This window comes from Cibotium barometz, chromosome 3 (genome assembly GCF_041138505.1).
Source record: "Cibotium barometz isolate CiBa-2024 chromosome 3, ASM4113850v1, whole genome shotgun sequence".
Taxonomy (NCBI): Eukaryota; Viridiplantae; Streptophyta; class Polypodiopsida; order Cyatheales; family Cibotiaceae; genus Cibotium; species Cibotium barometz.
In genome coordinates, this window is record NC_141048.1 from 45,996,834 (window position 1) to 46,013,733 (window position 16,900).

At 43.9% G+C, this 16,900-nt stretch overlaps 1 protein-coding gene across 2 annotated transcripts in view; it reads right to left on the reverse strand.

The window, feature by feature from the left end:
- Positions 1-16,498, reverse strand: part of LOC147640136 (metal transporter Nramp3-like) — a 39,434-nt gene extending 22,936 nt beyond the window's left edge. The window contains exons 1-5 of one of the 2 annotated variants that reach the window (XM_086777624.1): positions 16,279-16,498; positions 16,043-16,121; positions 15,899-15,939; positions 13,382-13,460; positions 9,866-9,970 (exon numbers count right to left, since the gene is read on the reverse strand). In XM_086777624.1, coding sequence (XP_086633750.1) covers positions 9,866-9,970; positions 13,382-13,460; positions 15,899-15,939; positions 16,043-16,121; positions 16,279-16,368 — 394 coding nt within the window. In that variant the 5' untranslated portion in view covers positions 16,369-16,498. The remainder of the gene's footprint in view (positions 1-9,865; positions 9,971-13,381; positions 13,461-15,898; positions 15,940-16,042; positions 16,122-16,278) is intronic. The other variant, XM_086777633.1, reaches the window with a different exon arrangement.
- Positions 16,499-16,900: the final 402 nt, after the last annotated feature.

The window sequence follows — 16,900 nt, forward strand, 5'->3', positions numbered from 1 at the left end:
CCAGCCACTAGGAAAAAATGGGAAAAATAGGGAAAAAATACGGGGAGTGTGGAAAAATGATATACGGGCGGGCACACCCACAACAGAGGCCCTGGTGTATACAAATAGACAGGAGATGACTTCTAACAGCCTCTCAAGTCACCAAAAAAATGGGAAAAATAGGGAAAAATGGGAGAAAAATACGGGGAATGAGGAAAAAATGATAAGACACCTACAGAGGGCGGGCACACCCACAACAGAGGCCCTGGTGTATATATATAGACAGGAGATGACTTCTAACAGTACAATGGGGTCACGGCGTACGACAAATATCATCCTATTGGGTTCTAATAGTGTACAAATGTTGCACTGCTGATGATGAGCCAGTTTGTCACAATGCCCTAAGTGCAGAGTGCATGTGACAACCAAGAAGTTACTAGGCGAACAAAAGAAGGTGCTGGACAGGGTTCTAAACCAACATGAAAAACAGTTGGAAGGCCTCCACAAGGAGATATAGGAAAAGAAGAACAAGATTGAAGAACTGGCAGGTGAACCACCAGGAAGAGGTGATTCAGATGTTGAAAGAGACCCAGCTACAACAAACAAGAATGCCAGAGGCTGCGTGATAGGGGAACTCCGGGCAAAAATGGAAGCCCTAAAGGCTACGGTCAAGGACCATACAGTGGAGGAAGGGGAATTGAATATTCAGGAGGGTTTAAGGACTAACTTGGAGTAGTTGAAAGCTGCGAGTGATAAGCTGCGGGAAGAACTGCAGACCACTAAGAAAGATTGGGTGGAGGTGGTGAAGAAGCACAAACCCCCACACAGCATCATACATGAGACTCTCGAGAAGGAGAAACGCAAGAAGGATAGGGCCCTCCATGTGCGAGTACGGGGGCTACAGGTGGGGCTTCTCCCAAGGAGGATGCCATGACACTTTGCTAGATGCTAGGAGTGGATGGGATCGCCCCCCCTTTGTAGATACATGGAGGGTAGGAAAGGATATGACAAGAGAGCGACCCCTCATCATTAGATTCCCTAATGCCACCAGCAGACAGGCCTTCTTAGACAGGCGGGCTGCCCTCAAGGGCACACAATCTTACTCCAGCACAAGTGGCACACCGGTGTGAGGCGATGGTGATTGTTCATGAGGCCCGCAGAGCAAGCAAGTGGGCTATCTATAGAGATGGTAGAGTCATTATCACTAAGCGCCGTCCCAAATAGGGACACGGGGTCTATGAGACCAAACACCTGGGGTTGGCAGTATGGAACTGCAATGGCATGCTATGGTCGAGTCCAAGAGGCTTGAGCGAGATTCTCACAGGCAGGGATGTCATTTTTTATACAGAGACTCATCAGTGCCCTGAGAGGGCTTACCATACATAGCCGGGTATGAGTGGGAGTCAGCTTTTCGAGGCGAGACCCGCACATCAGGAGGAGTACGTGGCTCTGGGGGGGTAGCTGTCCTCTTTAGATCCCATCTCCGACAGATTCTCAGCATCATCCGGAAGGACAAGGATGCACGATATCTTTGCGTGCGGCTATAGCTTAGTAGTGACACAGTCATCCACATTGCTGTGTGTTATTTTGCACCACACCACTCCCCTTACGCCGCACAGCATGGCCAGTCACCGTACTTACCATTATATGGGGATATCATGGAGTTCTCACAGTTAGGGGAAGTCCTCCTGCTCGAGGATTTCAACGCCAGGACGTGAAGTCAGCAGGTCCCACTACTCGATCTAGACGACCCTATCGGACTACAGGAGCTGGACATCACTGACACACGGCTGCAGCAATCATCACAGGACCGTGAGGAGGTCACAGTGTATGGGAGATATTTCTTAGAGCTGGGAGCTGCACATGGTCTCGTTATCTATAACGGGATGTCCCGATGGCCCTCCTCCAGCGCCCTCACCTCCTTCCCTCACTCGGGAGGTACTAGCACTATGGACTACCTTATGGGATCTCTGGCTTTGGCACACATTATCCCCGACTTCTCCATTCCGCCACCCCCTTTTGAAGCTGACCATGCCTACCTCTCTTTCACTCTTACCTGCACACCACCCGTCCCTCCACCACCGTCCCCCATCTCACATTACACTCAGGTACTTTTTGACCTTGTTTACTCCAACCACATCTACCGCCAACTCCAGGATGTGGAACCTAATGTCCCCTTATCCACCCTCACAACACAACTCACCACCATACTCCACACATCTGCCACTGCTTCTTTCATCTGCACACAGCAGTCTACTGCCAAGCCACCTTGCGGTTCCATGCCCCATAACTGTTGGGACAATGACGAATGTCAGGCCACACGCTCCCGTCTTAAGCATGAGGTACGGATTGAGCAAATCACGAAGCGCCAAGCGCAACGGATTTCTCAACGGCTCACCCAATGCAAGAAACGGGAGTTCTATGCTCGGAAAGAGGATGAGCTATACCGACTTTTCTTAGGGCCAAATTGCAAAGAGGCTTGGAGGAAACTCCGAGAGCATCGCCCTCCCACACCTATCACCTGCCCGGACACATGGCACTCCTATGCACGCTCCCTCTATCATATCCCCAATCAGCCACCCCTACCCCCACCACCAGATCCCCGCCCCACCACCTCCACCTGCTTTACAAAGGGCATGGTCCTCAAGGCCATTCGTAGACGACGCAATGGGTGAGCCCAAGATCATGAGGGACTCACTGTCGAGTACATCTCGTATGCCCATGATACCCTGGCGCCCCTACTAGCCTACATGTTCAATAGAGCCCTTTGTGAAGGCTTTCCACCCTCTTTGTCCACCAACACCATCACCCCCATCCTCAAAGCCGGAGATCCACTTGATCCTAATAACTACAAGACGATCATGATTGGCCACACATTGGTCAAACTCTATGGATCGGTGCTAGAGGCGGAGCTCAGTTCATTTGCAGAGAGCCAAGGATGCAGAGCCTCAGGACAGGCTGGCTTTCGGAGGAGCTACTCTACCCTTGACCACATATTCACCCTCCGTGCCATCATCGAGGAGGGTAGAGCACGACATCAAAGGATTTACTGCTGCTTTGTGGATTCCGCAAAGCTTTTGATACTATACCCCGAGCCCGCCTCCTACACCGTCTACACGAGATCAGAGTCCCATCTGACATGGTTTGGAGCATCATCGCCCTCTATGAGTCCGTCACCGGACGAGTGAGAACCCCAGGAGGTACATCACAAGAGATTTCCAGCACTATTGGAGTGAAACAGGGCTACCCTCTATCACCCACTCTTTTCGGCCTCTACATTGATGAGATCTCGAGCTTCATTGATGGATTAGGCAGTTCCCGCAGCACATGCCAAAGTGACGAGGGGATATGCAGCCCTGAGCTTACTTGAGCGGCAGTGCTTCTAGGCACATTTCCAAGAGCCTAGGACGAAGGGCTGGCTTTTTGACACCCTCGTCACACCAGCCTTGATGTATGGAGCAACTTTCTGGGGGCCATATTTTGTCAGAATATGCAGCGGAAATGATAACCAAACTTGGGTAGACAAGAGTAAGTAGACTGCAGAAAATAAACAGCACAAGAAACACAGAAAGATAGGTGTGTAAACTCTTCTCTATACACAAGATCCCGAGAAAACTGAATGAGGAAGTGGTGGGGGAAAGGGGCCTATTTATATGCCCCTGGGAGAGTAGTCGGCCAGCACTGTAGAAGTCCAGGACTGCATAAATGCAGTCGGCCAGCAAAAGAAGTCCACGACTGTGTGAATGCAGTCGGCCAGCAGTCCAGAAGCCTACGCAACATCTGTATGCAGTCGGCCAACCACAGGCCTGCTGTTGGGACAGTCGGCCAGCCTTGAAGTGCTCCTGCCAACCTCTGGCATCCCTCCCCACCACTAGAAAAAATGGAAAAAAATAGGGAAAAATACGGGGAGTGAGGAAAAATGATAAAACACCTAATACAGGGCGGGCACACCCACAACAGAGGCCCTAGTGTATAAATATAGATAGGAGATGACTTCTAACACCCCCCCTCAGCTCCTGGTTGTGAAACCAACCCAAGGGAGCTGGAGTGCCGCCTGAGCGTAGCCTGAGGTAGAGACTTCGTGAAGAGGTCCGCAGCATTGTCCGTCGTCGAACAATAAAGTAGCAAGATGTCACCAGCCAAGATCTTCTCACGTACAAAGTGATACTGTATCTCTATATGCTTGGTCCGGGCATGGAAAACCGGGTTCCGAGCAATAGCTATACAACTCTGGTTATCGCACTGGATGACTGTGGGCTCCCTCTGTGGAAACCCAATCTCGCATAGCAGCCTCCGCAGCCATACAACCTCACAAGCAGCACCACAAGCAGCCCGGTACTCTGCCTCTGTCCAAGAAAGGGCAATAGTTGGCTGCCTCTTGCTGCTCCAAGAAACTGCTCCTGAGCCAAGGGTAAAACTGTATCCTGAACTAGATCTCCTCGTGTCTGGATCTCCTCCCCAATCTGAGTCACTCCAACCTTGGAGCCTGACTCCATTCCCTCCTGTGTAAAAGAGTCCCAGATCCTTCGTACTCTGCAGATACCGCAAGATCCGCAATCCTGCGTCCCAATGAGACTTCAATGGCGTCTGCATAAAAGAGCTCAACAGCCCCACGGAGAAGCTCAAGTCCAATCTAGTGTTCAGCAACCAGATCAATGAACCAACCAACTTCCGGTACTGCGAGGCATCAGCTGGCTCACAAGGATCAGTAACAGTTAATTTACCCCCTCTGGGTCTGCCAGATCTCCAATCCCAAGAAGAAGTGGAGTAAGCCTAAATCGGTCATCTTAACCCAAGAAGAAGTGGAGTAAGCCTAAATCGGTCATCTCAAACTCCTTTGACAAGGCAGCCTTCGTCACTCCAATGTGCTCCACAGACCGCCGGTGAGAATGAGATCATCCACATAAAGGATGATAAGCGTGACCATGCCGCGTTCCCGAAAGAGATACAGGTTCGGATCTGCAACCGATCTCTGAAATCCAGTCCGAATAAAGAAGGAATCAATCTTCTGATTCCAAGCCCTGGGAGCTTGCTTAAGACCATACAAGGCCTTACATAACCTGTAAACCATCCCTTCAGATCCTGGAACAATAAAGCCGGGAGGCTGCTCAACGTACACCTCCTCCTACAGGTCACCATTAAGGAATGCAGATTTTACATCCATTTGATACACGGGCCACCTCTGAGAAGAAGCAAGGGCAAGAACGGTCCGAATCGTGGACATCCGCGCTGTCAGTGCAAAGGTATCCTCGTAGTCGATGCCCGGCCGCTGAGCATAACCTTTAGCCACAAGTCTGGCTTTGTGTTTGTCCACCGACCCATCAGACGCGTATTTGGTCTTAAAGACCCATTTGACACCAATGACTGACCGCTTCGACGGCCTCGGTACCAACTCCCAAGTGTTGTTCTTCTCGATGGCATCAAGTTCCACCTGCATGGCTTTCCTCCAAGTATCCTGTGAAAGGGCTTCCTTTACGGAAGTGGGCTCTTTATCCCGCATGATACGAGACATCAAGGCATAGTTCACCTGAAGAAGCTCCGCTGTGTTGCTTTTATCTCGGACTCTATGTGATCTTCGAGGGCCGTCCTCTGTGGTCTACTCGGAGGGTAGCTCCGTGACACCTGACTCCCGAAGGGTGTCTAACAACCACCTACGTACTTGAACAGATCATGGAGCCTCCTGTGGTCGCGGGGGCTCAACTCCAGCTGCGGGCTCAACCTCCTGTGATGACTGAGGTGGATCAACTGGAATGATGGACTAGGAATCATCATCAGACTCCTCTGGATCTCCAAGAAGTGGCGGCTCCTCGACAGTGGATGCTGGAACATGCTCGTCAAAGACCACATCTCGGCTGACAACAATCTCGTTCCTGTCTGGATCATATAACCTGTATTCCTTGGAAAGAGAGTTATACCCCACAAATACCAGCTTGCGGGACTTGGAGTCAAGCTTCCCCCTCTGCTTCTTCGGAATATGTACATACGCATCACTCCCATAGACACGGAAGTGCGAGACATCAGGTTTCCTGCCAAAGTATGCCTCAAATGGAGTCATATGGGGTACTGAAGTCGTCGGAGATCGGTTAATGGTATGGACAGCCGTTGCCACAGCCTCACCCCAAAGTGGACGAGGAAGATCACGATGCTCCAGCATAGTTCTCGCCATCTCCACCACAGTCCTGTTCTTGCGTTCAACAACTCCATTCTCCGAAGGCGATCCAGTATTGGCCAGTTCCCTTTTGATGCCATGATCTGCACAAAATCTGAAAAATACAGTCAAGGAGAATTCACCTCCTTTATCAGCCCTGAGAGTCTTAACCTGAAATCCAGACTCTTTCTCCACCATCACGTGCCAATCCTTGAACCGAGCAAAAGCTTGGTCCTTCTAGGAAAGAAAGTAGACCCACGTGAATCTGGTACAATCATCAACAAGCAGCATGAAATAGAGAGATCCTCCCAAAGATGGTATCTGCTGAGGTCCACACAAGTCAGTGTGAATCAACTCCAATGGTTTCGAAGCCCACCTGGAAGCCTGCTTCGGAAAGGATTCCCTGTGCTGCTTACCACGTATGCAAGAACTGCAGCGCCCTTGCCTACTACCAACATCTGGCAAGCCAACCACCATCTGGTCCCGGAAAGCTCGCCTCAATGCATCCACATTTAAGTGGCCAAAACGAAAGTGCCACAAATCTCCGACCTGAGAACCTATCAATGTGGAGAGTGCAGAGAGCTTGTAGATACCATTCTCGACACCGCCTTCCCAAACAACCTGGCCAGTCTCACGGTCCCTTAGAGCAACTGAATGCTCCTCCACCCGAAAGCCAGTCTTGCATACCTCATGCACTGACAGAAGATGAAAACCCAGAGCAGGGACATAAAGAACACGGGAAGCATGCTTGCCCCCCTTGCCGTCGGGAATAATCTCCATCCCGCCCTCACTATATATCGGAATAGTGGAGTTATCGCCAATAAAGATGCGACCTGACTGCCGTTTCAGATCCAGAAAGAAGTCACGAGATGGAGTCATGTGCCTGGAAGCACCACTGTCGAGAATCCATTCCCGAGTATCCTTCGCGGTGAAGCCAACTGCCTCCTCGCTCGAAGATGATGAAGCATCGGAGTCCACCATCTCTAAGTGCACAAATGCCGGAGTCTTTGCAGCTGAGGCTAAAGAATCAGCACTCTTCCTTGTCCGCTTAGGGCACTTCCTCCAGTAGTGGCCTTTCTCGCCACAATCATTACAAGATCTTTCGGCCTTCAGCTTCTCTCGTTCTAAATCACGCTTCTTCTCAGAAGACTTCTCCGGTGAAGCCTTCCCTTTGCCCTTGTTGTTATTCCGGCCTTTCGACCGTTGGCCAGTTAAGGCCTCCGAACCTCCGCTGTGAGGAGGGTTCGTGAAACGTTCCTCCTCGTCCAAGACCATTGGCACAAGCTCCTCCCAGGTTATGGTGCTGAGCCTGCCACTCGTAATCAACGAGGAATAGAAAGCAGAATACTGAGCCGGCAAGTGGGAAAGCAAAGTGATGGCCATATCTTCAGATGATATCTCTTTCCCAGCTTGTAGGACTTCCTGCTGAAGGGCCTGCAGCTTGTTGATGTGTTCCCGCATCGTCGAGGACTTTGCAGGGTTCATAACCCGCATCTGCACTTCCAAGGAGATCCGTTTCATGGGTGATACCCTGTTATACAAAGAAGCCAAGTGCTCCCATATGCCTCTCGCCAGCGTCATGTGCTTCACATGATTGATCACTTGTGGTGTGCAGTTGAGGAAAATAAATGACCGGACCCTGGCGTTGACACGATCCCACATGTGTGCTTGTGCTTCGCGGTCCTTCCTCGTCGACAGTAACTCCCCTTCCTCTGCTTCCGGCCTTGGAACTCCAATGATGATAAAATCAGCAAGGTCATATGACTCCAGCACCGACTCCATCATGACCTTCCAGATGCCATAATTGGACCCGTCCAACTGACGATCCACTGGGAACATGGGGAGAGTCGGAATCTTCACGTGCTTCTCAGCCATCTCTAGTAAATCTGCCATCGCGGAGAGTAACCTGAAAGGGTGGGTGGGTCGAAAAAAAAAAAAACTGAAAACCTGCAAGTGGCTGTCCAGCACCTTAGCCCACCTTCCTCTTGCACCTTCTCTTCCCAAACAGTCCAAAACAGTCCACCAATCAGCAGCCTAACGCTCCCCCTCTTGCTCAAAAAAACTCCCAAGATCTATCTCGAGCCTAGGGCTCTGATACCATGTCAGAATCTGCAGCGGAAATGATAACCAAACTTGAGTAGACAAGAGCAAGTAGACTGCAGAAAATAAACAGCACAAGAAACCCAGAAAGATAGGTGTGTAAACTCTTCTCTATACACAAGATCCCGAGAAAACTAAATGAGGAAGTGGTGGGGGCAAGGGGCCTATTTATATGCCCCTGGGAGAGCAGTCGGCCAGCACTGTAGAAGTCCACGAGTGCATAAATGCAGTCGGCCAGCAAAAGAAGTCCACGACTGTGTGAATGCAGTCGGCCAGCAGTTCAGAAGCCTACGCAACATCTGCATGCAGTCGGCCAGCCACAGGCCTGCTGTTGGGACAGTTGGCCAGCCTTGGAGTGCTCCTGCCAACCTCTAGCATCCCTCCCCACCACTAGAAAAAATGGGAAAAAATAGGGAAAAATACGAGTGAGGAAAAATGATAAAACACCTTATACAGGGCGGGCACACCCACAACAGACGCCCTGGTGTATAAATATAGACAGGAGATGACTTCTAACATATTTATCCGATGAGGATTGGGAGCGAGTTGAGAGGCCCCAGGTCATGATGTTCTCCCGTATGCTCCGCAGCAAACCATCAGTCCCACACCATATTATCCAGGCAGAGTTTGCTGCAGCCCCGATGGTAGTGGAGGCACTCTTCCAGACAGGTATGCACTAGTTTCCACTTGGTTCTCAATATATGGGCTCTGCATGGACTGCCAACCCCCCCTTCAATACAGTTTGGACTCCCCTTTTCTCCGGCTGTCTCACAAGGATACCAACTGGGTTATCCAATCATATCTTCTCAGCCTCTACACACATTGCACATGGATCGCACCTCCGGAGCTCCCCACAAAGATGCACTTCTACAGAGATCACTTCCTCACACTCACTGAGGATGGATTCATCCAGCAGCCGGGCTACTTGAGTGTTCAAGTGTCCCATGCCATGCGGATTGCGATTGGCCAGATACGGGTTTCATCCCACTGCCTCAAAGTGGAGACCGGTAGAGCTAAGCACATCTTCAGAGCCGAGAAGCTCATACGGAGACCCAGAGAGAAGAGGATCTCCCGACTATGCCACACAAAGGTTGAGATGGAGGAGCATTACATATGCCGCTGCCCAGTATACTATGAGATCCACATGAGGTTTCACTGTCTATCTCGTGAGGGATTCGGTCCACTCTCCAGGATCATTGACTTCCAAGACCAGCGTTGCCTGGGCCTCTTCCTGCTTGAGCTCCGCATACACAGGGACACCTTCTTGAGAGAGCCTCGGCCCCAGCCACCCTGCCCCCTCCCTCGCCAGCCAACCATCACCTGTTTCTTCCGGACCTAGTATTCCATGATGAGTTTCCATGGACAGTTTTGTGTCACCCCAGTGAGATAGCTATGTTTATGTTTTCTTTCTGTTTTATTTTCCATTCCATGATGAGATATGCCATGGACATTATTGTATCACTTTGGTCTCATAGGCCCATTGGGTCTTTAGTAGACGCTTAATCTCTCTCTCTCTCTCTCTCTCTCTCTCTCTCTCTCTCTCCGTACATTGACCTAAAAGATTTTCATTAATGATAGATTTTCAAGCAACTGTATGGCAAGACATTGTAATAGAATGGAATGGAAGATGAAGCTTACCTTCTGGCACATCACTTGCAACAATTGAAACCTCAGCAGCTATCCATAGGCAAATGTTCACTTTGCGAGGATATTCAGTCTTACAGTGCTCGGCAAGATGCTTGCCTGCATGGAGCGGGAAAGGGGTCCATTGTTTTGTGTTGTGCGTGCGTGCGTGCGTGCGTGCGAGAGAGAGAGAGAGAGAGAGAGAGAGAGACTTTTTTACTACGGCGATACAAAAAACTCCATTGAAATAAACAATTACCAAAATTCTTTTTTTTCCCATTTTTGACATTTACGGGTGGTACGATGAATTAATCCATTAATAAGGTCGTCTAAATGCTAAAAATAGTATATCTATTAGCCTTCCAAATAAAATAATATATGGCACCAAAATATTTTTTGTATTTCCATTAAATATATTCTATGGGATTTTTACTAATAAGAGTGTTTTTCTAAGGTTCCATTTTAGTATGGCTTGAAAAAGTCAATGAAATGACTACCTTCCATATGCTTGCTATTTGCATGCATTCACCCCTCCATGTCTTCTCTATTTAAGGCAATGAAATGATGACCCTCCATATGCTTTCTATTTCCATGAACTCACCAATACCCTTTCTATTTAAGGTCTCACAATTCTCTATAAAAGGCCATAAATGGCCCATTTGACAAGAGGAGAGGGAGGGGGTGGCCGTGGGAACTCATGCCTAAGGTTTGTACTAATAACGTGGCATTTAATTAATACAATAAAAATATTTGTCTGAATATACAATACAAATATTTGTCTGAATATACAATACAAATATTTGTCTGAATATACAATACAAATATTAATAGATGTATATTTATCTAAATATACATCTATTAGCCCTCCAATTAAGGTGCACACTTGCTTCTAGCAATAGCACATCTCTATTTAGTGTTAAAATATCAAGGTTTTTTTCGTTTTACTAAGTGTAATATAAATGGTTGAGTTCGTGAATACCCGTGTCCTGTATCTTCCATCTTTTTATGTGAGAGTGTGATGCACCCTAAGGATTCTAGTGCTCATCTAATTAATAGAATTAGTACAAAAGGAGCCATATTACAATAAAGAGATTACGAAAAATCTTTTCCATTTTTGTCATCAGTGAAGGGCATAGAAAATAATATTAAAACATACTACAATGTTGGATAGATTCAAGTACATGTAGTCTTGACAAGGGAGTGATGCAAACATGGTTTCTCGAATACTCTATATCACATTTAAGAAAGAGCAATTGTTTTAACACATGTTCTATTTCAAGAAATATTCAATGGACTTTTTCCAAAGGGAGAACTTTTTGAAGTGATTCTTTATTGGATGTACGACACGAGGTATTGAGGTTTCAAGTTATTTTCAGAGAGTTTAACTTGGAGCATGATTCAATGTATAGCTTATTATTATTATTATTATTATCGTGAAAGGTTCATTACACACCTTATGGTGGGGGCTGTATTTGAACTCATGTTTGCAAGTAAAGGCTTGAACATCCTTACCATTGGGCTACTCCCTCATAAGTTTGAAAGCTAAACAAAAAAAATGGGATATCACCAGCACATGCTCTATGAAACTTAGAAAACACTTCAAAGGGATTTGAAAGAAAATCTATATTCACATTCTTTGTTTTTTGGTAAGCCTTTTTAATAATATCTTAAAAGAATTACTTCATTGCAATTTTTAGCTAAATTGCACCTCATAATGGTAGCCAATATCAAGGGCATCAAATAAAGCTTCATAAAGATCTACTTTTAAGACCCTTAAGTTATGTGGAAAAAAATCATTACATAACTCCATGACTTTACATGTCAGCACACCATGGGAAAATCTTCAACAACATTACAAGGGAAGAAGGTGATGCATAGTATAGCTTTGTAGAATACTGTAATGCTTGAGTTCTTTGATTTAAAACATTAATCAAGCGTAAAGATGTTTGGAACACAATTTGTGGGCTTACACTTGAGTCTTTCTTTTTAAGAATCATTTGTATGTCCTTGATAGAGGACCTCAAAAGTATAATTAAAACACATCACGGGGAAACTTTCACCAACATTACAAGGGAATAAGGTGATGCATAGATTAGCTTTGTAGACTATTGTAACATCTTTGCTTTAAAACATAATCAAACATAAAGGTGTCTAGAACATACTTTGTGGGCTTGAGTCTTTCTTTTTAAGAATCATTTAAAAAAAATTGTTAGTGCTTGATAAAGGACCTCAAAAGTATAATTGAAAAAGGATTCTCAATATGAAAGCTTGAAAACCAATAAACATGCTCATTTTAGGTCTTCACTATTTTGCACTCCTTACCATTGAGAGTGTGTTAGGGTCAAAGGATACTTGTTTTCTTCTTGTAGAGTAGGCACACTTAAAATCCCAATGGCTTGTACTCTTTTCAAGAAGCTTGAATGTACATAAAAGTAATAATCTCATGATATTGTCCAATTTAGAAAAATAAAACCAAATGGCTTAAATATGCATGAAGTAGTTAAGATTATCATTTGTGTAATCTAAATATGGTTTGCGTGTTTGTGCGCGTGCGCGCGCATGTGTGTGTGAGAGAGAGAGAGAGAGAAAGTATGTATATATGTGTGTGATCCGATTGTGGATGTGCATATTTATCCATGTGTAGGTGAATGTGTACATGCATGTTTACATGAATGTGAATATGTGCATGTGTGTGCATGTTAGGATGTATTTGTATTTCTATGCATGTATGTATATGTATCATAGCATACAAATGTATATGTGTGTGGTGTGTGAAATTCAAGGTGTTTAATGTCTTTGAACCATATGATCATATCTCTTGCCATCAAAGATAAATAGTGACTTGGTTTGATGTATGTGTAACTTCTTAAATAAGAGAGAATAATATCTACGATTGATGTATCATGATGAATTTTCTTTGTCATTCTAACCATGCAGGACTATTATAGCATCAAATTAATTTTGATGTGTATAATGATCAAGAGTAATATATCAATAACAATAATTTAGCTGAGAGTTTAAGGCTCGATATATAAATGAATATGAGAAACAATCACAAACATGAAAGTTGTGTTCAAACTATAAGCTTGAATGAAGCATACAAATCTCTAAGTTGATAGAACTATACAATCTACCAGGTGGATGTAGTAAGGTTTTTAGAAAATTATATGTGTAGAACTATACAATCTACTAGGTGGATGCAGTAAGGTTTTTAGAAAATTACATGTGTAATTCCATCCTTTTTTTAATGTGCACTTGTTGATCATTTTGTAGACAATGGGGATACGTTTTTTCCCTCTCTATTTTTTATCTTTTCATAATTATAAGACAAATAATTTATATACCATAAGGTACTCATAGCACCATGGTAACATTTTGTATTGGAAGAAAAACATGTCTTCTAAGTTTTAAAAGTTCAATCGATTGAAACATGAGGTAAAGCTTTTATATATAACATGAAGTCTAATTTGTTAAATCTTAATCACTTCTCAATGTGTATATTAAGATAATAAATAATTAAAATTGGCTCACCAGTAACAACTCCCAAATTTGCAGCAAGACACTGGATGAGTAAGGCAGTGCAAGATGCCCAGAGGACAACCCATAGTAGCTGACAAAAGCAAACCAACGTGATGTAAAAAATCATGAGAATATTTATCTTCAAAAAGAGTCACAAACACTTACATCATTAAGGTCTTATATAATGTAGATAACATTGGGTCCTACTAGTCGACTACTAAGGCTTCCTAGCCAAATAAAATAAAATCAATTAATAACAATATGATGGTAAATTGGTTTAGGTTTATTAAAAAACTTGAAGGCCCTTTCATCATTCAAGACCAACCACTTCTCTACCATGAGAGTTGACCAAACTTTAGCCAAAATTGTGCCCTTTTATTTCACTCGCACTAGCGTCGCGTAGGTGACACAAGTCCTGGCCTTAGTATATGGGGTACATTTCACTTGATTATTGGAGTTACTCTCCCACAATTTAAAGTATTTATCTTTTTACCACCCCTTCAATAATCCTCCAACCCAAATTTGAAGGGTTGACTTCTGTCTTGATGTGCTCAACCCTCAATTTTGGGGTTGACTTATGTCTTGATGTGCTCAATTGCTTCGCTCAAATCTTCATTAACTTTGGTCAATATTTCTTCATTCTCATAATTCCCCTTGATCTCTACAGATGCTATGTGGTATTTGAACTCATAAAGTTATTCATTCAGTGACATGATATAAGAGCTACACTTGAGGTGATGTGATAGAGGAGAACATTGATTCACTAGATGAGTCGTTAGCACTGCCTGAGCTCATCGCTTTGTCAGGTTACAAGTTTGGCTACATAAGGGTGTCTTCTAGATAAATTATAACAATAGGAAACCATGTTCCCCAAAAATAACTTGTATTGCTAAACCAATCAAGCTACCAAATAAGGAAAGATGTGAGTTCACAATCAACTTTAGAAAAGAGGATTCATGCAAGGTCCACCTAGTTGGAGATTTAATAATGTTTTAGAGCTTCATGTAAACAATCATGATTAAATGATTTAGGCAAACCATCATTAAATGGAATAAAAACTCTTGGCTTGGTTGCATTAGGAAGGTTTCTCTAACACATCCTAAGCTAAGCTAGTTCCTCAATGAGAATCATTTTAAGGGATCTTTAAAGATTGCATGAGTTCAATCTTAAACCATTTAGCTAAGAAAAGATCACAAATTACATAATTTGAGAGCACTTTAGTGTCAACATAGGCCACATTACTTCCATCATCCACAATTGTGTACCTCTCAATGAAATCTTTAATGACCCTTTGTATTCTATAACATGATAAGATTGTAAGGGCAACGTTCCAACACAACAGGACTATGCCTAAAGTACCCCCTCAAACTATAATGTAATTGGTGTGATAATATGGTAGAGTAAAGCTTGAAGTGATAATAGCACTAAGACAACAAGTTAAGAATCAAGTCATCTACAACACTAAGAAACAATATTTAGTCATCCATACCCAACTAAAACAAGTTAAGAAATAATATAAAGTCATCATCTAGTGAGTATATCTCACCACGTGGCTACACACACTTCACATGTTATGAATGGTTGACCCACTCAGATGTTGACAAAAAGAAAAGGCTAGAACTAAGAGCTGTGTCACACTTTATTATCTTGACTTGCAATTTTTTTAAAATGTTGTTGGGAGTAATAAAGTCCCATGTGAGAAAAAAATGAATCTTTCTGACAAAAAGCTATCGAGCTCGGAAGAAGGAAGAAAAACTCATTTAAAAGATGTTTTAAAAAACTCATTCACTTAGTGATTCCACTTCTTGCAAGTCCATGCTAGTCTTGTCTTAAAAATTTCTACTTACAAACACTTGAAGGTAATCATGGAAGTCAAAATCTAGTGCATGACACATGCTCGCTATCCAAACTTTTGCTAACTCCCAAGTTCTGGCCTCCTCCAATGTTGATAGCAATCATAATTTTTACCTTCTGGGCTATAGCCCAACGATAGTGCTCATGCCTCTCAAAGTGGAGTAGGAGGTAAAAAATGTGCCTAAATGGCATTTAATTTCAATATCCAATCTACAATAGGAAAAAGAAAACTCCACCTTAAGTGGTGGATTGTATTAGAAAAGCCCCTTTATGCTTCCTTTCATTAAAAAAACCCTCTATGCTACCTTTCATAAGAATCCCTCTATGGAGGTAATTTAGTTATAAAAATGAGATTTTATTGGCAGGTGCACAAGCTTCTCTCTCTCTCTCTCTCTCTCTCTCTCTCTCTGTCCCCCAATGTGTGGTAGACTTGTTAGCTCATGGAGTTGTTATTCAGCACGTCTTGTGTTCGAATCTCGCTCCCGTCGGATAGATCAAGTTGGTCTCTTGGGATTGTTCCTACGACTTTAAAAGGACTCCTCCTCCTCCTCCTCCTCTCTCTCTCTCTCTCTCTCTCTCTCAAGCTTGGGTTTACCTCTCTCCCTCTCTCTCTCTCTCTCTCTCTCTCACACACACACACACACACATGAAATTTATCGTTTCGCTTGGGTTTACCTCATATTTGTATTCCGCTCCTGCTTGAAAATCAGTCTCAACTGCAGCAAAGGTCAACAAAAAGGGGCCGCAGCAAAGATGAGAGCTTAGGATAACAATTAATTTGAGTACTAAGCATGACATTAATTCGATCCTAATACATACAGTTCCCCGGATCAACGTAAGCTATGCATATGAGAAAACCCGGTCCAAGATAGGTAAACAGCGTTTGAATGCCTCGTTTCTGAGCTTTTTTTTTGTTGTTGTTGTTGTTGGGTTTGTGTCAACCAAAAAAAAAAAAAATTTTTAAAACTTATTAAGAGATTATGAGCAAGGGTTAAACATGTTTTCAAAGTGGATAATTTGTGTGTGTGTGTGTGTGTTTGTTTTTTCAAAGTCACCTTTGGACTAGAAACTTCTACATTTGTGGAGGAAGGGGCTGCTATAGAAGCATCTTGTAGTGAGATGGAGGTCTCCTGTTGTTGATCCATGGCTACTGAGATGGAGGTCTCCTATTGTTGATCCATGGCTACTGAGCTTCCTCCACCACCACCAACATATATCACCACCTTATAGAACTAGTATGCTTAAGGCAAAACATATTATACTCTATAATTAAAAGAAAATGATGTGTGCCTCCGTGTTTTAGCATTTTATTTTTTATAAGACATATATTAAGCTAGTTGTATGATGCCTCGTGCTTGTAGCAATTAAAAAGGTTCTTATGTTACCCAAGTAATAAAGAGACTATGTCATGTACCTTAATACTCTATCATTAGATGAGAATGATGTGGATCATTATGGCGGAGATGTTTTTTAAAAATTCATGCATCTCGCCTTTTATAATTAAGAGATACTTTAGTTATGTAGGCATGCATATCACTACCTATTAACAAATGAGATACTACGGTCTATTTCTATATAAATAAGCATATCTAGAATGTTGTTAAACGCATAATTGACTAAACTTTCGTTATATAGACATTTGTGATGTCACTTGGCCTTCAAAGTCTTTTCATAGAT